Genomic DNA, 25,431 nt, shown 5'->3' with positions numbered 1-25,431 from the left:
ATTTATTTAGCAATTTTAGCAGAAAACCTTGCTCTTATACGAAATTACGTATGGCACCCTCTAGCGTGTTAAACAGTGGAGAAAGAGGGTTCTGAAAATGAAAATAACTCTGAAAAGAGTTATGTACGTACTAAATTTAATCTATAATCTTCTAGTTCTAAATATTATTTTAGAATGTTGTTTGAGATTGATGTACATGCATATTTATTTTAAGGCCTCTTGATGTGATATTTATTGTAAATTTTATTTCCCTTTGCTATTGTTGTTCTTAACTTGCCATGGGAAATTAATTTAGAAATGACATCAAGAGTCGGAGCTTCTGAATTAGCTAAGACTGAAAAACTGAATGGGACAAATTTCCATGCATGGAAGCGTAGAATAATGTTGGTCTTGACCTTAGAAAGACTCGTTTATGTAATCAACGAGCCTTTTCCAATTTTAGGAGACAAACACACAGATGAAGAGAAAAAGGCATATGAGTCATTTTCTTCTGATGATTTAATGGCTAAAACAATTATGTTAGCCTTCATGGAAGATGATCAAATCAGAGTCTTTGAGGATTGTCCAACTGCCAAGGATATGTTTGATACTATCGCTTCCAAATACAATACCATGACTGCGATGCACATACAGCTACTGCAAGAACAATACAATTCCTATAGGATGAAAGAGTCAGATAATGTAATGGACCATGTCAATAAGATGTTGGTCATGGCTAAAGATTTAGCTGTGGTAGGGAATGTCATATCTGACAATATGCAGATCAGCACAATTCTGAACAGCCTACCTCCTTCTTGGGATATGGCAGTTACTGCTTTGAGTGTTCAATTTGATACCCTTACGTTAGAAAAGCTTCCTATACAGTTAGCTCTATAGCAACAACAACTGACTAAGAAAAATAGAACAGAGTTGATGACAGTCCAGGAAAAACCTGCTGGTAGTCATGTGCCTATAAAATCAAAACAATTTAAAAATCGAAACAATGGCAAGTTCAAGAGCAATTATGCAGGTACTAACAAATCTCAAGGAACTGTAGTGAAATGCTACAGATGCGGGAAGCCTGGACATATAAAGAAGAATTGCAGGACAAAATTCCCGAGTAAGAAAGACAACATTGGTCGGGGCAACTACAATAGAAGGAAGCCTCAAGGAGACTCTGATAGAGAGGTCATCTGTGTCGTATCAGAATGTCTGTTTGCAGATGGAGATCTAACTGGATGGTGGGTCGATTCAGGAGCAACTCGTCACATTGCGAAGACGAAAGAAGGAGTGATCCACATGGAAAATCTGAGTCCAGGAACCCACAAAGTCTATATGGGAAACAATTCTTATTGTGATGTCATGGGAATTGGGGCATATCGTTTAAATGTTGGGGGTACAAGTGTTGTACTTAACGAAGTTTTGTATGTCCCCTCCATGAGGAGGAATCTAGTGTCAGTTCCTGCACTAACTGGGAAAGGTTTTGAAGTACGTTTTGTTCCAGGGAAAGTAACAGTGGGAAAACATGGAAGACTCATGTTTAGTGGAAAATTTGTAAAAGAACATGGTATGTTCAAACTGAATGACATGAATGAAGCTTCAAGTTCTGCTTATTTCGATTGTGCAATGAGTGTGAATGTAAACTTATGGCATGAAAGATTAAGCCATATAAGCATCAAAAAGATGCAGACTCTAGCACAACAAGGTTTAATACCTGACATAAATATAAATGATTTTGCAAAATGCGAATCATGTGTATACGGAAAAATGACCAGGAAACCATTTCCGTCTGAAGTAATTCGGGCCACTGAATTATTAGAGATAATTCATACAGATATCTGTGGACCTTTTAGGATCCAAACTCATAGTGGCAAGTTATATTTCATAACTTTCATTGACGACTTCTCAAGATTTGGTTACATATACTTAATCAGATATAAATCTGAAGCACTTGAGAAATTCAAGGAATACAAATCTGAAGTCGAGACTTGGAAGGAATATCAAAATTATAAGGTCTGATCGAGGAGGAGAATACACTTCTAGTGAATTCCTCAAATACTGCAAAGACCTTGGAATTAATAGACAAAAGACAATGCCTAGAACACCACAACAAAATGGTGTGGCTGAGAGGTGTAATAGAACCCTCTTGAACATGGTGAGATCCATGTTGGCAGGAGCACAATTACCAAAAGTTTTTTGGGGTGAAGCTGTGTTGACAGCTATGTATACAATAAACCGAGTGCCCTGCAAAGCAGTCCCAACCACTCCTTATGAAAGATGGACTGGTATAAAACCAGATCTGAGATATTTAAGGAGATGGGGATCTGTAGCACACGTGAAAATTCTAGATCCAAAATTGGATAAACTAGATAATAGATCAGTGAGATGTATATTTATTGGATACCCAAAAGGATCCAAGGGCTACAGATTATATCATTCATCTATGGGACTTATAGAAAGCAGAGATGTAGAGTTCATAGAAGAACTCAATAATAAAGATTATGATCCAGTGGAATATCGAAATGATACACTGGATGATCTGATTTATTCAGATGAACAGTCTGGTAATGAACCGACTGGAGGTCAGTCAGGAAATGAACCGACTGGAGTTCAGTTTGGCAATGAACCAACTGAACAAGAATCGTCTGAGGAACAGTCAGGAAATGAACCAACTGGTATGAATACTTCATCATCTCAGACGTTATCAGGTCATAAAAGACCTAGAGCTCCTCCTTCATATTTAAATGATTATTATGTATATTTGGCAGAGGAGCTATGCTACCTAGCAGACATTGACGAAATGTCTGACAATTTGACATATGATGAAACAGTAAGCTCACATGAATCGTCAGATTGGGTGAATGCTATGGATGAAGAAATTGAATCCATAGAAAAGAATAAAGTCTGGGAATTAGTAGATCTTCCTAATGACAGAAAACCCATTGGATGTAAATGGGTACTAAGGAAGAAATATAAAGCAGACGGATCAGTCGAAAAATTCAAAGCCAGACTGGTAGCGAAAGGTTTTTCCCAAAAAGAAGGAATTGATTACTCAGAGACCTATTCACCGGTTGCAAAGTTCGCATCAATCAGAATAATTTTGGCTATCGCGGCATTCTATGACCTGGATATTTGTCAGATGGATGTGAAGACTGCTTTTCTGAACGGTGAGTTGAAAGAAACTATATATATGACTCAACCGCAGGGATATGTCATCAAAGAAAGAGAAGACAAAGTATACAAGTTGAATAAATCGTTATATGGACTGAAACAGTCTCCAAGACAATGGTATTTTGCTTTTCACAAAGCAATTACAAAACTTGGATTTGTAGCAAACCAACTAGACCACTGTGTATACGTTTGGAAAAGTGGGAGTCTTTTCTGTATTCTATCATTATATGTTGATGACATATTATTAACAGGAAATGATAACGATATGATATACAAAACGAAGACTTGGCTAAATAAAAACTTCGAAATGAAGGACTTGGGTGAAGCATCCTATATATTAGGAATAAAAATCACTCGAGATAGAAACTCAAGAGTCCTGAGTTTAAGCCAGGAACGGTATATTGATTATATCTTGAAGAAATTTCGTATGTTAGACTGCAAACCAATTGGGACTCCTATAGCTAAAGGAGCAAACTTAAGCAGGAATGATTGTCCCAATGAAGGACAACAAAAATTAAATGTTCCATATGCACAAGCAGTTGGTAGTCTAATGTATTTAATGCTTTGTACCAGACCGGACATAAGTTTTCCTATCGGTCTGGTAAGTCGTTATCAAAGTAATCCTGGATGGCCTCATTGGCAAGCAGTTAAAAGAATTTTTCGGTATATTAAAGGAACAAAAGGACTGAAATTGTCTTATCAATCAGATGAGCTAACTTTAGTTGGCTATTCTGATGCAGATTTTGCAGGCTGTAAAGATGATAGTAAATCCACTTCAGGGTATGTTTTTCTCTTTGGAGGTGGGGCGATAGCCTGGTCCTGTAAGAAACAGGGATGTGTTGCTCAGCACACACAAGAAGCAGAGTATGTAGCATGCAATATTGCAACTACTTTTGCTGTCTGGATAAATCGGTTCTTGAAAGACTTGAAATTAGATCTTGCTCATGAACCGGTCCAACTGTACTGTGATAATCAGGCAGCAATATCTCTGATGAAAAATGGAGCTGTTAGCTCAAAGAGTAAACATATAATGGTGAAATACCATTATGTTCATGAAATGATCGAGAAAAATGAAATCTCGGTTGATTATTTGCCTACCAATGATATGGTAGCTGATCCCTTAACTAAGGGGATATCTGAAGATTTGTTTTCAAAGCATGTAGCCCATATGGGGCTAAGATATATTTGAAGGTTGCGAAGGAAAAACCATTGAATGGAAAACCTCGCTAAAAACTTTGAAAAAGGTTTGGATTACGTTGGATAAGCCAATTAAGGAAAACCACGTAACAAACTGAGCAAAGAAAACCCACATATAGTGGAAGAAAACTGGCGGTCTCATGGCCAAGTGGGAGATGTTGGATAGTGGCCATTGAGCCCTATCCGAATATCTAGTAACTGCAAAGCAGTTACTAGAAGTGCTCCTAAAATATCTCCTAAGATATCTCCCAACTAACCGCAGCTAGGGTTTGGAGAAAACCTAAGGGGCTAGGCTTTAAATTCCTAGCTATAACTCTTGAGAAAGAATCATCCGTGAGAAGCCCTTTGGAAGAAAACCCCAAAAAGGAAAAACTGACTTGTCTTCTCTCTCTTCCTCTTCCTCTTGCTCTTGTTTGCTGTTCTTCACAGGGGACGCTCGAGATCTTGCTGCATCCACAAAGGGAGTCTTCTGCTGCAGAGTAAAACTTCTAACAAAGACAATGGCATCGGGGGCTTGGGGTCGAGGGCTCCTGGTCGTCGGGGATGGGAGAGCGTAATGGCGTCGGAGCCAGGGCTCCTGGTCGTCGGGATGGGTGAGCGTTCTGTCTGTTCCAAGGGTCAGCATGGAACAGAAAACCAATTTATACTGTTGTCCAGTTGTCCATTGTGTCTTGTTTGACGGAAAATTTGATTGGACAGAACACGGGTGTTCTGTTCCGTGTGTCCTGTGGCTATCAAACGACTTCTTAATTTTCACTAGTCTTGGCTCGTCTTCTTAAACCTAGTTAGGCTTCAGCGAAGTGACCTCACGTAATTTGACAGCTGATCTCAAGCTAGGTAGGTTCAGCATATTTAAACTTATTTAAGCTCAGCTAAACTTTGTTGAATGTGTATATCTAAAATATGTTTCTTATTGTAAAAGAAAAAAAAATTACTTTGGGGGTTCAGTTTTTAGAAAAAGTTTTCATCCAAAACTTGTAGTTGCATCCTGCCTTTTAGAGCTCCAGCCAAGTTCAAGCTGAGTTCAAGTTTTAGACTCAGATCCAGCCAATCAACTCATACTCTACCCATCAAACGTACTTGGAAGGGGAGCTCGTTGTAGTCCATTCCCTGTTTCCAGTCCCATGGACTATATGAGATCAGCCAAAGTCTCTTCATCACATCCAGTTCCGTCGTCACTTATATATTTTACGACCAAGTCTTTTTTTTAACAATTCACTTTATATCTATATATTTTATTCGCATGAATACGTTTCTTTCTCACGTTTTAAACTCTCTCTCGCTCTTTCTCTGGCTTGAATGTTGACTCTAGTTTGTTTAAACATTTAGAAACATACAAAATTATTATAGTCCAATGGCTCACATTACACTCCCCCTCCCTCTTTCTCCCCCTTTGAGTGCCTCTCCTCCTCCCTCTCTCGCTCCTCTATTCACAAAGGAGAGCTCTGCGGCAGTGGCAGGGCTGGCAGGTGCAGGACAGAGATGCTACTCCATGGGTGACAACAAGAGTGAGTCGGTGGAGTTCCCCTTGCTTCTATCGGATCGTTAGAAAAAAGAAAAGAAAGAAAGTGGGTGCAAGTTTAATTAGGGGGAAGAGTTAGAAAATTCTGATTAAGAAGCACTAAGTATAAAATTTAACTTTTTAAAAAGTGTCAATACTAACTAAAAAAAATGTTAAAAAATAACAATATAAAAATAAAAAGTTTTTGAAATTGGTCTGAACAATTGCCTCCACCTGTAACCCACACCTGCTTCTTTTCCTGTGTTCGATCCCAAATTAAGTTGTCTCATATATCTCAAATTCCAACCCTGCACTCATTACTCGTGTTTGGATTTGGATGAAAATCCGAATCTCAATTAAGACCTTCATTCTTTAAAAGAATTTCACCAACCAGATTCGGACTTGGTCACGTTATTGACCCAGACCCGAATTTTCCACACCTTCCCTCGTAAAATCGAATAATAAAAATCCCGGGGGTCGCATCAAAAAACTATTATAATTAAAAATTAATAAATTTTGAAAGAAAAGTAAAGTGTTATAGAGTGAGAAAGAGGAGAGCGAAAGTGAGAAGGGTTAAAAAGAATGAACGACCATGACTTGTGACTGGTCTCCTTCGTCTCCGTGTTTTTGTGAAGAAGAGGAAGGAAGAGAGAGAGAGGAAAAAAGGGAGGACAAGCTCTAACCCTAAATCCCTGAATTCATTCTCCCAATCCTTCGCCTCTCAATTGTCGTCTCTCTTCCTCCGTTCAACGAGGAATTCTTCCATCTGTTCCCTGTGAGTTGAGAGTTTCCATATTCGTATTTGCTCCTTTTTTTTTTCTTTTTGATTTTTTACGTGCAATTCTGGCACTCGTTTGGCGCTTTGACCCATTCTGTTGTTGGTTGTGAGGTTTATAGGAATTTTAGGGATTTAGTGTGGGGAGATTGATGAAGATCGAGTATCGAGATCTTCGATGACCGAGAGTTTTCGTTAAAATTTTTTGAGATTGATGGATTTTTTCTTGGCTATTGCTGTAATTATTGCGTGTTTTGCTTTCCCTCCGCGTATTTGGCTTTCCCTCTGCTTTCTCGGTTGGGTTTCTGTCTCGACTTGTATCTTTATGTTTGTCTACGATCCTTTGCTCTTTCTGATTTAGCAAATATTTCGGTAGTTGTGATGTTGCATTTGACTGGCAGTGGATGAATTATTTCCTTTTTTTCTTTGTTCTTGACCTTCTCACTATGCTGATAAATGTATGATTTGCTTTCCTAAGATTTGTAATTTAGTAGTAAGTAGTTGAGATAATCGTCCATTACGATTCTGATGAGCTGTTTCTGGTGCTTTTTTGGCTAGGGCCTTCACTTTGGCACAATCTGCAAATAGAAAACAGATGCTGAGACAACGGATTCTTTAGTCTTTCTTCCTCTGTCGACTAAAAGGAAGAACTGAAGAAAATGATGGAGGGTTCGAAATTTCGAGGCCTTGCTAACAATGACAATTTCTTCAATTTTACTTCGAACTACCTCCCTTTGGGGGAGGGCTCCCATATGTCGGTGGACAGCATGAGCAGTTTACAGATGACTAATGGTGATGGTTCACTATCGATGTCTATGGCTGACAGCAGCGTCGGTTCGAACACACCGCTCACAACGAATATGGTAGCAACTTACCCAAGCATGACCGGCACAAATGGATCTGTTGGTCACAGTGTTCTTAGACCTAATATGATTTCCCGTACGCTGGCGGAAGATGCATTGGCACGAGCGTTAATGGACTCTCGATACCCTACTGAGGGTCTGGAGCAGTATGACGAATGGACGATCGATTTGAGAAAGGTTAATATGGGTACTGCCTTTGCTCAAGGAGCATTTGGGAAGCTTTACAGGGGCACCTACAATGGAGAGGATGTGGCTATCAAGATATTGGAGAGACCTGAGAATAGTCCAGAGAAAGCTCAGTTGATGGAGCAGCAGTTTACTCAAGAGGTAATGATGTTAGCGACTCTGAGGCACCCAAATATCGTGAGGTTTATTGGAGCATGTCGAAAGCCGATGGTTTGGTGTATTGTCACCGAGTATGCAAAGGGTGGCTCAGTAAGGCAATTCTTGGCAAAGAGGCAGAACAGGTCTGTTCCATTGAAGGTGGCAGTTAGGCAGGCATTAGATGTAGCCAGAGGAATGGCCTACGTGCATGGCTTGGGGTTTATACACCGGGACCTCAAGTCAGACAACCTGTTGATAGCTACAGACAAGTCCATCAAAATTGCAGATTTCGGTGTGGCAAGAATTGAGGTCCAGACGGATGGAATGACTCCTGAGACCGGTACATACCGATGGATGGCACCGTAAGTGGAATGGTAGTATTACCTCTTTATAATTATTTTGGGGCTCATGTTTACAACTATAAGCTTAATTTTGGGCACTATATAGTATTTGACTGCCATAGAATATTTATTTTTTGATATTATTGGTTTAATCAGGATAGACTAGGCTTAATCTAGTTCAGTGGTTATGCTGAAATTTTATTCTGAACGTCAACCTTTTTCTTCTGCTGTTTTTTTCTGCTCTCTTTCGCTTTTCACATTGCTTGCCATCCTAATTATATTGATCATTATGTCACTGTTTGAATGCTTCTTTTTTTGGGAAGCTACATAAACACATCCACATCGACACATTCCAAAGTCACTTCTTGCTTTGAGAAAATTATGTCTGTTGCCTGGTGTATGGATACTAAAATATTGGTATGACACTGGTGTAGAGTTCAAAAGGCTCCAATTAAATACATATTTCTATGACTTTGAAAATACATTATTCACCCGTTGGCCGCTAGGAAGCACCACCTCCATCTAACTTGCATATGTTAAGGATGGCCCCAGGATGTAAGTTTCTAGACATTACTGAGAAGTTCGTAAAAGAATTGATATTGGTTTCTGAAAATGATATGTAGTATACCTTTGTCAAACGTGCTTATGAATGGATATAATTAAATGCATGTCTAGTCAACTGCTATTGAACTGTAAATTGTTAGTAACACAATGTATAAAATGTCAATAAAAGCGGTGGTTCTGTACTAATGATGTTATCATTTATACAACGGATATTACCCGTCTATAGATTAAAACAAGCAAGTTCACTTGGAGATTGGATAAGTTCTCTGAATCCTGGAAATAAGCTTCTTAAAATTTGATTTCAGATTGCTGTATTTGAAGCACGATCCATATTGGTATTTTAGTTAGATGGGGAATATAGCATGGGCTGGGGGAAAACATTATGAGAAGTGAAAGTTTTTCTGGTTAGAAGTTTTGCATATCAGTTTATATTTATTTTGTTGGTTTCATTTGTTATTATTCTCTCATTTACATATTATTTTCTTGCTAGTTAATAAATTGGTTTACATGACAATAAAATGAATATTTTTTCTTATGCACATCTTCAAGCACAGGAAGCATTAATCATGTATTTGAGTGTTGTTTGGTCTTGTATGCATCTATGTCACATGGGTGCAGGGTGCGGGTGCTAGCGCCGGCACCGGCAAGTTCCAAAAAAAAATTAGGTGCGGTTGCAGTGGGAGCATATAAATACATATATATGCATACATATATTATATACATATATATGTTATTTGTTATATAAGTAATTTTAATTGTCTATATTTTTAAACTTTTTTTTATCAAGGTTACCTTGGATCGATATATCAGTGAAAACTCTGCCAAAATTTTTTTGTCACCGTGTGAGGCCTCACCGGCACCCGCATCAGTGCAGGTGTGCCACCATAGTTGGCACACCCGTGTGACTTAGGTATGCATGAGTTTATGAGTAGTATCAAACTCCATGCTTCCTTGCAATTGCAATCTAATCGGCATCTTGGCATGATTGCAGGATTCCTATTCCATCCTGCTTTTGTTTTTTAACCCAAGGTACATGATTTGCCATGTTTTGCATACCACATGATGTGCAGCAGTTTTCTAAGGTTAATTTATTTTACATGGATCTAGCATTATGCGCAGTGCATGCAGGGGCAAAACAAGGGGGGCTGGCAGGGGCCATGGCATCCCTGACCTTTTGAAAAATTTTCACCACTAAACCTTCTTCAAAATTTTAATTTAATTTGGTACCGGCAGAAATTTTGGAAAATTATATTATTTAAACCCCCTCCCGTTTCTGTTTTTCCCCCTACTTAAAAAGTGTGTGTAAATATATATATTGGCTCTGCCGCAGAACAAAGGTCACAAAACTCCTGAGGTAATGGATTGTCACTGAATAAGAAACTATGAAGTCTAAACTATATCATCATGCATTTTTGTGGGCAAATTGTTTTCAAACTAATTTCATTACTGGTGTTATGAGAAAAATTGTTGAATAAACAATTATTACTTATCATGGTTTTTGGCAGCAAATATTTGGTTATTACATTTAGTTCCTATTGATGCGGATATATGTCCAATCTAGATACTTTTGAAACAAAAAATTGATTATAAAAACATAGCCCTTCATCATGTTTTTAAGGAAAGATAACTGGTCAGATGGGTCATTTTCTTTTACTTTTTTCTGAGCCCCTTTTGTGTTCATCCTCCTCAATTTCGCGTGGCCAACTTTTTTTTTTTTTCTGCTCTCTTATCACTTGGTTAGGGCTGTTTATTTATTTTTTAAAAAAATACTTGTAAATTTTAAAAAAATATTTGTTTTATATAAAAATTTTGAAAAATGATATTTCGACCCATGTCAAAATTTAAAACCTTTAATTTGGTTCTCCTCATGAAAAAATTTTGGTTCTGCCCTTTTTTAGATCAGCCTAATGGTGCACAACTCTTAAAGGTTGTTCTCCTACCTCTAGGGCACTAGCTTGGTATGATGCCACCTAGTTTTGAACCTATGACTGACTTCCTACCAACCCTCTAACCAACCGGTTGGGGGCTTTTGGCCCCACCTAACATCAGTCTAGCCTCAATTCATCCTTAGATCCGAAAAAGAATCAAGTTACTCTTGGTCGTGACAAACTTGGGATTTCCAATCCCACGTATATTTGATTGTATACTTTACAGGCCTTGTGTGTTCGCTTGCTGCATGTCACTTTCCAAAAAGGAAAAGAATCATCATATGATCATGATAATATTCTGGGTTTCTCTGAAACTCAGTTTTGTGTTTTTCCAAACGCGCACCGAATGATGTTTTGGAGCAAAACAATGTTTTGCCTCCGGAACACATTTTTGGTTGGGTTGCCAAATACACCCTCTAGGTTATTCTGGAAGAACTTTCCCTTTTGTGGCATTGGTCAAATGATGTCTGACTATGATAACCTAAAGGCTCTGTAGGACTTCAGCAGTTCAACCTCCTTACGTGCAAATAATATGCTGTTCAGTCAAGTGTTACGCAAGGTAATTGGAGTACTTGAATTTGTCTGACTCCAGCTTTTGCAAATATTTTGAGAGCTCAAGAGCTAGATGACCTTGGTTGCATTAACTAGTTTGTCTTTGTGGGTTTGGTTACTCATTTTTGGAGACAGTTCAAAATGTATTTTCAATTTTAAAATAGCAATACCTTCTAATCCTTGTTCTCAGCCTTGGGGACCTAGATTTGATTGCTTAGCTTGGTGAACTTTATCTATTGCATTACCTTTTGCTGATCATTCTTGTAATAAAACATTTAAATGCCTGTAGAGAGATGATCCAGCACAGACCATACAACCAGAAAGTTGATGTCTACAGTTTTGGTATCGTCCTGTGGGAGCTCATAACGGGATCCCTTCCTTTCCACAACATGACAGCAGTTCAGGCAGCGTTTGCTGTTGTTAACAAGGGGGTGAGGCCGGCTATTCCCCCTGATTGCCTTCCCGTGCTTGCTGAAATCATGACCCGATGCTGGGATGTGAACCCTGATGTGCGGCCCCCTTTCGCCGAAGTTGTTAAAATGCTTGAGAATGCAGAACAGGAGATCCTGACGACTGTCAGAAAAGCTCGTTTTAGGTGCTGCATGGTGCAGCCCATGACATTGGACTAGTCTTTCCCTCAACACTGATCAAATTCTGTGTATCTATGTTTTTTCTAGGGCAAAAATAACTTTCTGCTCTCTTCCTGTTTCCAGTATTTACTGGTATACACTGTATGTTTTATGTCTTTGTTGGCCTGTTGAATAGAGAGTCGATATGATCTTCTGCATGCACGGGTTCCATTTCTTTCTGTCGGAAGATTATATGAAATTACTAGTATCTTATGGCAGGAAAATAGGATGATGAGTAGTATGTATTAATGGTTACATGCATATTTTTTCTCTGGGCAGATTTCTTGCTTTTCTTTATATTACTGAATGAGAAGAAAATGTTCATGGTGCCAAATGAGGAGGGCACTTGGCACATTGTACAAGACAGATTCTCATGTGTACGCACTAATGTGGCATTATAAAAAAACATTTGTCCTGCATCAGAGGGGACAATTTTTTATGGTTGTGTTAACAAGCTGTTCATTTTCTGCACTTTTGATGCTAACCTGCTCGTCTGACATGCATTAGGTGTAGATGAACCAAGAATGAAGTGTTCACAGTATTATGCATTCTGAGCAACTTGTCTATCTTAAAGATTGCAATCAATCTGCCAATCTCATTTCTTTATGCTCGGCCGCAAGACGCAATCATTGGTAGAGCCAAAAAAAAAGGGCGGTAGAAAGAGCTGCAGAGGGTTGGGTCCCATCCCACCTCTGCCCACTTGCTGGCGAGAGTTTAGTACCTTCAAACTGAACGGCGTCGAACGAAGCGTGGCAATGAAAAAGAACAGAAGGGGGATTAAAGGAACAGGTTCTTGTTGGCGGGGAGCCTAGAAAGGGACAAAGGGGCCACAGACTCTTTTAGCTGCTCATCACTGTGTTAAAAATTGGACTTTCAAACTTAACTGCTAACAGCAAAGAGTAGATTTTAAAGATGTGAGCAATGTGATTAGATACCATGGAAAAACTGATTTTGTGGTTCGGATTTCTGCTTTCTAAGAGAACGGTTCCTCGTGAGGTTTCTTATTTTACCGTCAAGGATGAGAAAACATACGGTTTCTAGTCATTAGGATCATAAGCCTTTCGTGACGGATGAAGGATGGAAAATGTGCTAACTCATCTCCCTGCGTCATGACTTCCCGTTATATCTGTATTCTGCACTGTCTCATTGTCAAATGAGAATGGCACCTCGCTGCCAACTCAATTTTTTCATGTCCATGTATCATGAAGCGAAGTAGATCCAGTTACAGAATGCCTCAGCTATTTGCTGCTTGACCGTATAAAAACTGGTTGTAGGCTCAAAATTAGTAATTTACAAATGTTTCACCCATAGGAGTCGTTTTTGCCCAAGGATATATACGTGTTTGTTCGAGGAGATTAGGGTCGACATTGGCACAAGAGAGGAAGGCTGGGAGAGAGAAGAATAAGATTGCTATCCGTTTCAGGCTAGTTGAATCAGTTCCTAAATTTTTATAAGAAATCAACATAGAATTTGTCTTTGGATGATGGTTCGATGAGTACCTTTTTTAGGTATAAAGTCGTTCCCTTAACATTAAAACGCACTAATCATTTGTACAAATAATTGTCGAGTGTGAGAAATAGCAAAACCAGTTTAAAATGGAAAATGGCCCTTTCCAAGAGGGCAATCTAGCTTTTAGCAGCAATTTGAAAGTTTTGCTGGCGATCCATGAGCTTTCACAAGTTTGTAAGAAACAGTTGAATCAGAACTTTCTTTAAAAGAATCTCTGAGAAAGACCTGAATCAGATCAAGTCAATAGACAGAGCGATGCTACTAAAGCTTTCATTAACCTAACTGAGGGTAAGTCCTTCATTTTGACGTTGACTAACGGAGTTCTTATGTATGCATGTCTAGTTTGTTTCAAATTGTTTTTTATAGATATAACCATGTAGCCAGATACAACGTATATTTAAGAAAGAATCCAGACATTGAAAATTACATGCCGAGATTGGACCATATCAAACTTACTTATATACTCAATTTGCAGGATTTTTCCCTCAAGTTTTATATTATTGGATTTTATTCAAAAGGTACTGATAGTACTAGACAGCTAATAAGCATTAGAGGATGTATGTGTTGTGGATCCATATATAAGGGAGAGAATTATATGTAGACAGATAACTAAAAATTAAAAAATGTCACTATGTACTATGAAACTTTGCTAAAATACGATAAACTATTGCTGCAATATAAATAATCGTTAATGCTCATAAGTTGGCTGTTTTCAGCGACAAACTTTTAGCTTTTAGCCATCTAACAATGAACACACACACACACACACACATATATATATATATATATATATATATATATATATATATATATATATATATATATATATATATATATATATATATATATATATATACACACAAAAGGCAGCTTTCATCCCCTGCATAATGTAGGGGACTCATCCAATCTATTAAGATCGGATGGCTAGTTTGAGAAAAGGAAAAAAAAATAATGGTGGAGGAGATTATTCGCATCCCCCGATGCACACAGTAGGGGAGAGCACTAACTTGGGTCATTTAGTCACAGTAAAACACGTAGCTAGTCCTGAACAGGGAGCCCCACTTTGCTGCATATGGCCGCTCATTGAAGCACACACTGTGGTGTCATGGGTATTTTGCAGCTTTGAAGCCCCTTTTCTACTGCTACACCTGTTTCTTTTTACAGATAAGTTTCTGGTGAGTGTTGTTAATTAGTCAGCTAGTCTAAGTGGGGCCACAGTCTGTTCTCTCTGGTTGGCTCCGCTTGGCTAGCTGTAAGGTGAAAGCAAGGCGCAATGAATGAGTTGGGGGAAGGAGTTACTTGTGCTGTGCTCCATGATGAGGACTACAGCCCAAGCGTTAAGACCATTCGGTTGAGAATGGATGAACTACTGATCCAAGCGATCTTGCTTTCCATCCTTTTTCCTCTCCCCCAAAATTCTGAATTAATAGACACTCATGCGTCTCAAAAATCTGAGTGCCCTTGTTGGATTTGTGGATTTTTCCATCCATCCGTAATGCATTGCATCGAGTGACTGTGATTGGACAGAGCTCAAGATAGCCCAAGAATCTTTGGTCCTAAACTTTATACACTGTTTAAGTAATTAATTCTTAACTGCAGATTAAGGCCAACCCGAGCGGCTTTATAAGTAGATAACATGTTCTGCTGATTCCAAAATGAGTACATGTATGTGTTCCATCCGCTAATCATGCCTCAGGTTGCAGTCTATAAAGGGCTGAATGGACAAATGGTCAATGGAGGACCACATCCCTTTTCACCAACCTATGGTTCATAGGTGACTTAATGCATGCATTGAAGGGCATAAGAATGCTACAGCTAATTTGAGGTTCTCATCCTTAAGGCCTACAGCTTTCTTGATGAATGAGGATTCAAAGGCAAAACTTGCAATTGTCCTCGAACCAAGAGCTTGAAGATTAGCAGACCACATATTGGTCGCAAGTCAGTGGGTTCCAGGTATGGCTTTAAACAGTCATGATCATGTTAGGTTGTTCATTTGAGTACATCTACCTGGATTGCCACCTTTTTTGGAGCAACAAAATATTCTGGGCATAGGTCAGGCACTCGATAGTGAGTTCTTATAGACTGATAAAGGCCATGTTATGAATGGGTACCCGAGACTGAGGGTTAACATTCCCATTAACTTCATTCTCAAATCAGAGGTGGAACTAGAGGTATTTCCTCAGCAAATAATCAAGTATAAGTGAAGAGTAAATCTAACTCACGCTTTACATAGAATTATAAAACCCTCATCAAAGCTGTGGAGGAGTCTCATGCTACCAAAATGCTTCTAAAAGACAGATGAATTGAAGTGCACATTCTTAAAAAGTAGAGAGGTGTGTATAACAGGAGCTCCACTACAAGGGTGGCAGAAACTCAACAAAAACATTCAAACATGCTTGCTAACTTTGACAATGAAGACCAAGAAGCACTGCAACTGGCTGCTATGTAGGTTCATATGGAAGTGTCCAACAATTGATAAGGAAAGGGAGTCAATCCCAGAGCCCCTCCATCAAACACGCAACAAGTTGGCAGTGTGATTAGAGAAGACACTCCCATCCTAGATTCATCTACCTTGATTGTGGCTGAGGGACTTCCTAGTACTCATGCTACCAAAATGCTTCTAAAAGACAGATGAATTGAAGTGCACATTCTTAGAAAGTAGAGAAGTGTGTAAAACAGGAGCTCCACTACAAGGGTGGCAGAAACTCAACAAAAACATTCAAACATGCTTGCTAACTTTGACAATGAAGACCAAGAAGCACTGCAACTGGCTGCTATGTAGGTTCATATGGAAGTGTCCAACAATTGATAAGGAAAGGGAGTCAATCCCAGAGCCCCTCCATCAAACACCCAACAAGTTGGCAGTGTGATTAGAGAAGACACTCCCATCCTAGATGCATCTACCTTGATTGTGGCTGAGGGAGTTCCTAGTAGAAACTAAGCTTGCCCCTAAATTCAGAGAGCACTGAAGGATTCAGCTCTGTTACCTAGTGAATGGAATGATTAGAACAAGTATCTCTCCACTCCAAACCTACCCTAGTTTCCCTTTGACTTCCTCTACTTTTGGTTGTATATTGGTCAAAAAAGGGATTTTCATGAATGGTTTGAACACCCATAGAATCTATGCCTATGTCTGATTCTTATTCTTCTGAAGAGAGCAAAAACAAGGTAGGGGAGCAAGGGACAGGAGAACCATACCTGAAGCCAACCAGGCCTCGCTAGAGGAATGACTCCGTCCCTATGAAGTGGACCATTGGAAAGCTAGTAGATGAACTTTCAAAGAGGTAACACCTACCCTCCAACCCTTACCGCTCTTGTTGAGGGTAATGGATAGGGCCTTGGCAACAATTCAAGGAGCTCAACAAAACTTTGGACTCAGATCGTCTATCAAAGTCCCAACATGGAGCAGCTGATAGTGAGGGTGAAGCTGGCTGGGGTAGAGCAGCATCCTGAGCTGCAGGCATCTTTAGAAGTGAACACCCATCCTCAAGCAGCGGGGGAAGGAGACTATGTCGACATTCTTCTAGGACCACTGCATTAATAGTATGTCGCTAGTGGGTGATTTTTCATCTCCATATAGTTTTTGATATGGAATGTCAAGGACCTCGTCTATATGACAACCCAAAGAGATCCTAGTATACTCTTACGAGAAAACAATCTCAAATTTTGGTTTTATTGAATACCTATATGTAGAAAGACAGGTTGTCATATTGGCAGCACACCTTGAGGGAACTTGCAATAATCTCTAATGCATTTCTCAACAACAACATTGCTCATATTGTATGTGATTAGAAACTAGCCTTTGTGAAAGTGTATTTGAAGGAGATTTTCAAATATTGGATGGCCATGCATTGCACTAAGATGGACTCTAGTGCCCAATTTATCGTTGAGTTTATATGCCTCATAATTTCACACTTAGATTGTTTGTCCTTCAGCGTCTTTGTGTGTGGACCAAACACATGATTCAGCCAATCATCTCCATGAAGGACTTCAATGCTATGTGTCACAACTAATACAAAACACAAAGATCACCTCTTGTCATGTCCTTTGACACTTCTAACCAATTCATTTAAGGCAATTAGCTAGTAATTATTGAAGATAAACACAAAATCTTTATCTGGACCAACAGTGGGAAGGGAGAGGAAAATGTGCACTGCAAACTGGATTGGGCATTCATTAATCAATTGTGGTTCCAAGATTCTCGCTGTTGTTTTGTGCATATAATTTTGACTCGGAGTATGTCTGACCATAACCCGTTACTTCTCCCAATCAAGGAGGGAGATAACAGGTGGTACGGAGAGGTCTCTTCATATTCTATGACTAGTGGACCAAGAACCTAGAGTGCCATAAGGTGGTAAAGGAGGTGGGTTTAGCCTCATATCAAATGTAGCATCATTCGGCTCCTCAAAAAGCCAAAAAAATGTTATGAATAGATGTCTTGGTAGAACTCCAAGCATTATGGGAAGACTGATACAAAAATTAAGCATCTAAGAAATGAGCGAGAGAGGATAAAATTGGCCAGTTTTGATGAGAACTATGAATGTATAGGGAGAGAGGAGTTAGATAGTGCTTTATATAAAGGCATGTTATAGTAGAAACTAAAAATCTAGGGTTTTGTGGCTTAGCAAAGGAGAAAAAAATACTAAATCATTTTAGTCTTATATACTATCAAAAGAGCAAGAACTGCCTAACTATTATGCAAGTGAACAATATGCTAGTCAATTTACACGAGGTGATTCTAGAGGCCTATAGATAGTTTTTCGAAGACTTATTCAAAGTTGATTTCTCATACACTACATTGTTTGAAGCTTGTGAAGTGGGTCTCAAAACCTTAGTGGGCGAAGCTTCTAGGTTGTAATCCCTAATCACTAATGAGAAAATTAAAGCTTTGTGTTCGGCTCCAATAGTGCCAAACTGTCTGGCCCAACTATTTTTTTTACAGTTTTTTCAAATGTTATTGGGATATAGTAGCCCCATATATTATGGAAACTATCAAGGGCTTCTTTAAAATAGGAAAAAATGTATCAAAGGTGAATAGAGCATATTTGGTTTTACCCCCAAAATTCGAAGGAGTAGTGGATATCAAGGACTTCAAGCTCATTGCATTATGCAATAGTACTTATAAGTTTATCTCCAAAGTCATGGTCAACAAAATAAAATTCATGCTTAAGAAGCTAATTAGTAGTGAACAAAATGCCTTCCATGGTTCATGAATTAATCCATAGCCTACATTGTCAAGGGGAATGGCTTTGCTCCTAAAAGATATGTTGAAGGTCTCTGATAAAGTGAATTGGGTCTTCCTAGCCAATGTCATGGATTTGTTCAAGTTTGACCATCAATGGATCAATCAGGTAATCACATGTGTAAGCACATATTCTCATGTAGTATTGATCGATAATTGTGAATGAGATATCTTAAAAAGCATTAGGGGCCTTAAAGAGTGGAAGCGATAAACACTCAAAAAAATTAAATGAGACGACAACACTATATGGTCCGGTTTTATGATAAAAAGACATCTACTAAGAAGCAATAAGCAGTCAGACATAATAAGTTGCAGTAACACAACTGTAGGATTCATTTTATGATACAATTTAGTAAAATCATGTTTACAAGGACGTGATAAGCACTCAAAAAAATAAATGCTACGGCACTGTATGGACTCGTTATAAGATAGAAAGACATCTACTAAGAGGCAATAAGCAATAAGACAAAACATATTGCGACAACAACATTATAACAAAATCATGTTTACAAGGACGTGATATTAACTCAAAAAAAATAAATGCAACAACAACTCTGTATGGACTAATTTTACGATAAAAAGGCAATTACTAAGAGGTAATATGCAATCAGACAAACTAGATTGCTATAATGCAACTATAGTATTTGTTTTATGATACACTCAAATAAAATTTTATTTATAAGGATATGATAAATTTAAAAAATCATGCGATAATGCAGCTGTAGGATTCATTTTATAATACACTCAAGTAAAATGATATTTAAAAGGATGTGATAAACACTTCAAAAAATGAAATGTGATAACAACACTGTATGGACTTGTTAACAATAAAAGGTATTTATTGAGAGGCGATACGGAGGCTGACAAAACAGATTGCGGTTATGCAACTGTCGGATTCGTTTTATGATACACTCAAATAATCGTGTTTACAAGGACGCGCTAAACACAAAAAATTGTGCAATAACATAGTTGAAAGATTTATTTTACAATACACTTAAGTAAAATCGTATTTACAAGGACACAATGGCACTTGAAAAATTAAATGCAACAGCGACACTGCATGGGCAGGTTTTATGATACAAATATATGTTTTTTTTACTGCTTATTAGTAAACACATTTTTATTGTAAAATCACTCCATACAGTGTTGTCACATTTCATTTTTTTAGTGCTTATCACATCAATATAAATATGATTTTACTTGAGTAAATCATAAAGTGAATCCCACAGTGACGTTATCGTATAACTTTTTGTGCTTATCGCATCTTTGTACACATGATTTTTTTTTAGTGTATCATAAAATGAATCTTGCAGTTGCACTATCACAATCTATTTTGTATGCCTGCTTATTGCCTCTTAATAAATACCTTTTTATCATAAAACCAGTCCATAAAGTGCGCTTGCATTTAATTTTTCCTAGTGCCATTGCGTCCTTGTATACACGATAGTACTTGAATGTGTTGTAAAATGAAACCTACAGCTACGTTCGTACGGTTTTTGTGTTTATCGCATCCTTGTAAACACGATTTTATTTTATTGTATTGTAAAATGAATCTTGCAGTTACATTATCACAATTTGTTTTGTCTGATTGTTTATCGCTTCCTACTAAATGCCTTTTATCATAAAACTAGTCCATACAGTGTTATCACATTTCATTTTTTGGAGTGCTTGTTGTGTCTTTGTAAACGTGACTTTATATTAGTGTATTGTAAATCAAATCATGTAGACACATTATTTCATGATTATTTTAATTTATCACATCATTATAAACATCGTAAAATGAATCCCGCAGTTGCAATATGGCTATTTGTTTTGTTTGACTAATTATTTCCTCTTATTAAATGCATTTTTAACATAAAACTAGTCCATACAATGTCATTGTCGCATTTGATTTTTTTGAGTGCTTTTCATGTCCTTGTAAATATAGTTTTATTAGAGTGTATTGTAAAATGAATCCTATAAGTACGTTATCGCATTCTGTTTTGTTTGACTACTTATCTCCTTTTAATAAATGCATTTTTATCATAAAACCAGTGTATACAGCTGTAGTTGCTTTTTCGCAATCTGTTTTGCCAAGGTTTTATGATAAAAAAATGTTTAATAAAAGGTGATAAGCAGTCAGACAAAACATATTTTGATAACATAGCTGCATGATTCATTTTATGATACACTATAATGAAATCATGTTCGCAAGGCTGCGATAAGTACTTGGAAAAATTAAATCTGACGGGGACACTATATGGACTGGTTTTACTATAAAAATAAGCATTTACCACGAGGCAATAAATAGTCAGACAATACAGATTTCAATAACGCATCAAAAGAATTCATTTTATGAAACATTAGAAATAAAATAATGTTTATAAAGACGCAATAAGAGCAAAAAATTGTGTGATAAGTAAAAAATCATGTGATAAGGCAACTGTAGGATTTGTTTTACGATACACTCAAGTAAAAGTATGTTTACAAGGAGGCAACAAGCATTCAAAAAAATTAAATGCAACAACGACATTGTCTGGACTTGTTTTACGATGAAAAGAAGTTTACTAGGAGGTGATAAGCAGTCGAAAAAAATAGATTGCAATAGCTTAACTGCATGATTCATTTTATGATACACTATAATAAAATCATCCTCACAAGACCGTGATAAGCACTTGGAAAAATTAAATCTAAAAAGGGCATTGTTTGGATTGGTTTTACGATAAAAAGAAGCATTAACCACTCAGACAATACAGATTTCAATAATGCAACAGCAGGATTCATGTGTTATTGAAATAAAATCATGTATAAATGGATGCGATAAAAACCAAAAACATACAATAATGCATATGTAAGATTCATTTTACAATATACTCTAGTAAAATCATGTTTTTAGGGAGGCAATAAGTACTCAAACAAATTAAATGCAACAACGACACTATACGGACTGGTTTTGCGATAAAAAGACAGTCACTAAGAGGCGATTAGCACTCGGACAAAACAAATTGCAATAAAGCAACTGCAAGATTCATGTTTACAAGGACACAATAACAACAAAAAATGTTGGGATAGTGCAATCATAGGACTCATTTTGCGATACACTCAAGTAAAATTGCGCTTCAAAAGAGGCGACAAGCACTCATAAATATTAAATGTCACAACGACACTGTTTGGACTGGCTTTGCAATAAAATGCATTTACTAAGATGCGATAAGCATTTGGACAAAACAGATTGCGATAACGCAACTGCAAGATTCGTTTTACGATACACTCAAATAAAATCGTGTTTACAATGATGCAATAAGCACTCAAAAAAATTGAATGTGACGACATTGTATGAACTGGTTTGACAAAACATATTGCAATAACGTAACTATAGGACTTGTTTTACAAGGACAAAAAAAATTAAATGTAACGACATTGTATGGACTGGTTTTACGATATAAAGGCATCTAGTAAGGGGAAATAAACAATTGGACAAAAAAACATGTGATAACGAATGTGAAGGATTGTTTTACGATATAATCAAGTAAAATCATGTTTACAAGGATGTGATAAGCACTAAAAAAAAATTAATTGTGGCAAAGGCACTACAAAGACTAGTTTTATGATAAAAAGGCATTTACTAAGAGTCAATGTGCAGTCAGACAAAACAGTTTGTGATATCACAACTGCAAGATTTGTTTTATGATACACTCAAACAAAATCATGTTTACAAAGACAAGATCAGCACCTTGAAAAATTAAATGTGGCACCGACACTATATTGACTGGTTACAATAAAAAGGCATTTACTATGAGGTGAAAGAGCAGTCAAACGAAATAGATTACGATAATACGACTGTATTATTCATTTAACAAGACACTCAAATAAAATTGTCTTTACAAGGACACGATAAACACTCGCCAAAATTAAATGTGATGACACTATATAAACTGGTTTTATGATAAAAAGATGTTCACTAAAAAGCGATAAGCAGTCAGACAAAATAGATTGCGATAATGCAACTGTAGAATTTGTTTTACAATACACTCAAATAAAATTTTATTTACAAAGACGTGATAAGTATTCGAAAAAATTAAATGCGACATCGACACTATATTTATAGGTTTAATGTAACTATATGATTCATTTAAGGATGCACTAAAAAAATTCATGTTTACAAGTTCGTGATAAGCACAAAAAATCATTCGATGATGTAGCTTTAGTGTTCATTTTACAATACACCTAAGTAAAGTTGTGTTTAGAAGGACACAATAAGCACTCGAAAAAATTGAAAGTGCAACAACACTATGTGAACTAGTTTTATAATAAAAAGGTGTTTACTAAGAGGTGATAAGTAGTCGGAGAAAACAGATTGTGATAATGCAATTGCATAATTAATAATATGATACACTCAAATAAAATCATGTTTACACGATCGCAACAAGCACTTGAAAAAATTAAATGCAACAACAACAATGTATGCATTGCTTTTATGGTAAAAAGGCATTTACTAAGAGGCGATAAGTAGTTTGATAAAATAGATTGTTATGACACAACTACAGGTTTCATTTTAAGATGCACTCAAATAAAGTCATGTTTTGAAGGACACGATAAGCACTCAAAAAATATTAAATGCGGCAATGACATAGTATGGATTGGCTTTAAGATAAAATGAAGTTTGCTAAGAGGTAATAAGCAGTCAGATAAAACATATTGCAATCATGCAGCTGCATGATTCATTTTGCGATACACTAAAAAAAAATCTTGTTCACAAGGTTGTGAGAAGCAATTCAAAAAATTTATTCCATGGACTGATTTTATGATAAAAAGAAGCATTTAATAACAGGCGATAAGTAGTAGGACAATACAAATTTTGTTAACATAGCAGCAGGATTAATTTTACGAAACAGTTAAATAAAATAATGTTTATGATGCATTTGTACGATTCATTTTATAATATAGTCAAGTAAAATTGTGTTTCCAAGGAGGTGATAAGCACTTGAAAAAATTAAATGCAACAATGACACTTATGGACTGGCTTTGCGATAAAAATGTGTTTACTAAAAGGTGATAAGCAGTTGGACAATATATATTGTAATAATGTAACTACAGAATTCGTTTTCTGATAAATCCAAAGAAAATCATGCTTACAAAGATGCAGTGAACACTCAAAAATTTTAAATGCAACAACAACACTGTATGGACTTGTTAGACGATAAAAAAGCATTTATGAAGAGACGATAAGCAATCAGACAAAGTATATTGCGATAATGTAAATACATGAATCATTTCATGGTACACTCAAATAAAACCAAGTTTACAAGGACACGATATGCACTTGAAAAATTTAAATGCGATTAAGACACAATATTGACTGGCTTTTCGATAAGAAGACATTTACTAAGAAGTGATAAAGAGTTGGACAAAAACTTTTGCGATAATGCAACTGTTGGATTCATTTTACAATACACTCACATAAAATCATGTTTACAAAGATACAATGAGCACAAAAAATCGTGTGACAATGTAATTGCAGGATTCATTTTACTATACACTCAAGTAAAATCGTTCTTACAAAGACATGATAAGTACTAAAAAAGATTTGTGTTTACAATGATGTAATAAGAACAAAAAATTGTTTGATAATACAACTGTAGTATTCGTTTTACGACACACTCAAGTAAAATTATGTTTACAATGATGCAACAAGCACTCAGAAAAATTAAATGTAATGACATTGTCTGGACTGGTTGTGTAACGAGAAGGTGTTAACTCTGATGTGATAAGTAGTTGGACAAAATAGATTGGAATAACGCAACTACAGTATTTGTTTCATAGTATACTGAAACAAAATCGTGATAACGACACTATATGAACTTGTTTGACGATAAAAAGTGATTCACTAAGAATCAATAATAGTCAAACAAAACGTATTGCGAAATGCAACGGCAGGTTTTGGTTCACGATACATCCAAATAAAATCATGTTTACAAGGACATGATAAGCAAAAAAAATTGGGCAACAACGCAACTACATAATTTGTATTTCGATAAAAAATATTGTGATAACACAATTGTATCATTCATTTTACAATGCACTGAAATAGAAACGTGCTTACAAGGATGTGATAAGCACTAAAAAAAATTAAATGCGACAATGTCAATTTATGAATTAGTTTTACGATAAAAAGGCATTTACAGAGAGGCGATAAGTAGTCTAACAAAATAGATTATGAAATGCACCTGCAGGATTCATTATACGATACACTTAAATAAAACCATGTTTTTAAGAATGCAACAAATCATTCAAAAAAATTAAATGCGACAAGGACATTGTATGGATTGGTTTTACAATAAAAAGGCATTTGCTAAAAGGCAATAAGCAGTTGGACAAAAGAAATTGTAGTAATGCAACTATGTGATTTGTTTTATGATACACTCAAATAAAATCGCGTTTACAATGTCACAATAAGTACTCAAAAAAATTAAATGCAACAACGACACTATATGGACTGGTTTTACAATTAAAAAATGTTTACTAAAAGGCGATAAGTAGACAAACAAAAGAGATTGCAATAATGCAACTGTTGTATCCTTTTTAGGACACACTTAAACAAAATCATTTTTACAAAGATGCCATAAGAATAAAAAATCATGCGATAATACAACTGTAGGACTCATTTTACGATACATTCAAGTAACATCATATTTACAAGGAGAAGATAAGCACTTGGAAAAATTAAACGTGACAAGGACATTGTATGGACTGATTCTATGATAAGTAGTCATACAAAACAGATTGCGACAACACAACTACGTATAAATTCTTGTTTAAAAGGACGTGATGAGTATAAATTAAATGCAACAATGGTGCTGTATGGACTAGTTTTACA

At 36.6% G+C, this 25,431-nt stretch overlaps 2 protein-coding genes across 3 annotated transcripts; both read left to right on the top strand.

Annotated features, from left to right (window-relative positions):
- Nucleotides 1-297: 297 nt before the first annotated feature.
- Nucleotides 298-876, top strand: LOC116247530 (uncharacterized). The gene has a single exon (XM_031619701.1). It carries the CDS (start codon nucleotides 298-300, stop codon nucleotides 874-876), a length of 579 nt encoding a protein of 192 aa, XP_031475561.1.
- A 5,544-nt stretch (nucleotides 877-6,420) lies between these two features.
- On the top strand, nucleotides 6,421-12,263 carry LOC116248145 (serine/threonine-protein kinase STY13-like). 2 transcript variants are annotated; one of them, XM_031620766.2, is made up of 3 exons: nucleotides 6,421-6,623; nucleotides 7,182-8,184; nucleotides 11,485-11,623. In XM_031620766.2, exon 2 carries the CDS (start codon nucleotides 7,283-7,285, stop codon nucleotides 8,174-8,176), a length of 894 nt encoding a protein of 297 aa, XP_031476626.1. In that variant the 5' UTR covers nucleotides 6,421-6,623; nucleotides 7,182-7,282; the 3' UTR covers nucleotides 8,177-8,184; nucleotides 11,485-11,623. The 2 variants fall into 2 exon arrangements, with proteins under 2 accessions (XP_031476626.1, XP_031476625.1); XM_031620765.2 differs by having other exon boundaries at nucleotides 6,424-6,623; nucleotides 7,182-8,172; nucleotides 11,485-12,263.
- The last annotated feature ends 13,168 nt before the right edge of the window (nucleotides 12,264-25,431 follow it).

The sequence above is a fragment of the Nymphaea colorata genome, chromosome 2, assembly GCF_008831285.2.
Source record: "Nymphaea colorata isolate Beijing-Zhang1983 chromosome 2, ASM883128v2, whole genome shotgun sequence".
Taxonomy (NCBI): Eukaryota; Viridiplantae; Streptophyta; class Magnoliopsida; order Nymphaeales; family Nymphaeaceae; genus Nymphaea; species Nymphaea colorata.
The sequence above is the reverse complement of the archived record's forward strand: the minus strand, read 5'-3'. Positions and strand labels throughout refer to the sequence as shown.

What these genes read in the sequence shown, in the direction of transcription:
- LOC116248145 (XM_031620765.2), top strand. Translation starts at nt 7,283, where the DNA reads ATGATGGAGGGTTCGAAATTTCGAGGCCTTGCTAACAATGACAATTTC. An exon ending in ACATACCGATGGATGGCACC is followed by an intron (nt 8,173 to 11,484) that starts GTAAGTGGAATG and finishes AAATGCCTGTAG; the next exon opens with AGAGATGATCCAGCACAGAC.
- LOC116247530 (XM_031619701.1), top strand. Translation starts at nt 298, where the DNA reads ATGACATCAAGAGTCGGAGCTTCTGAATTAGCTAAGACTGAAAAACTG.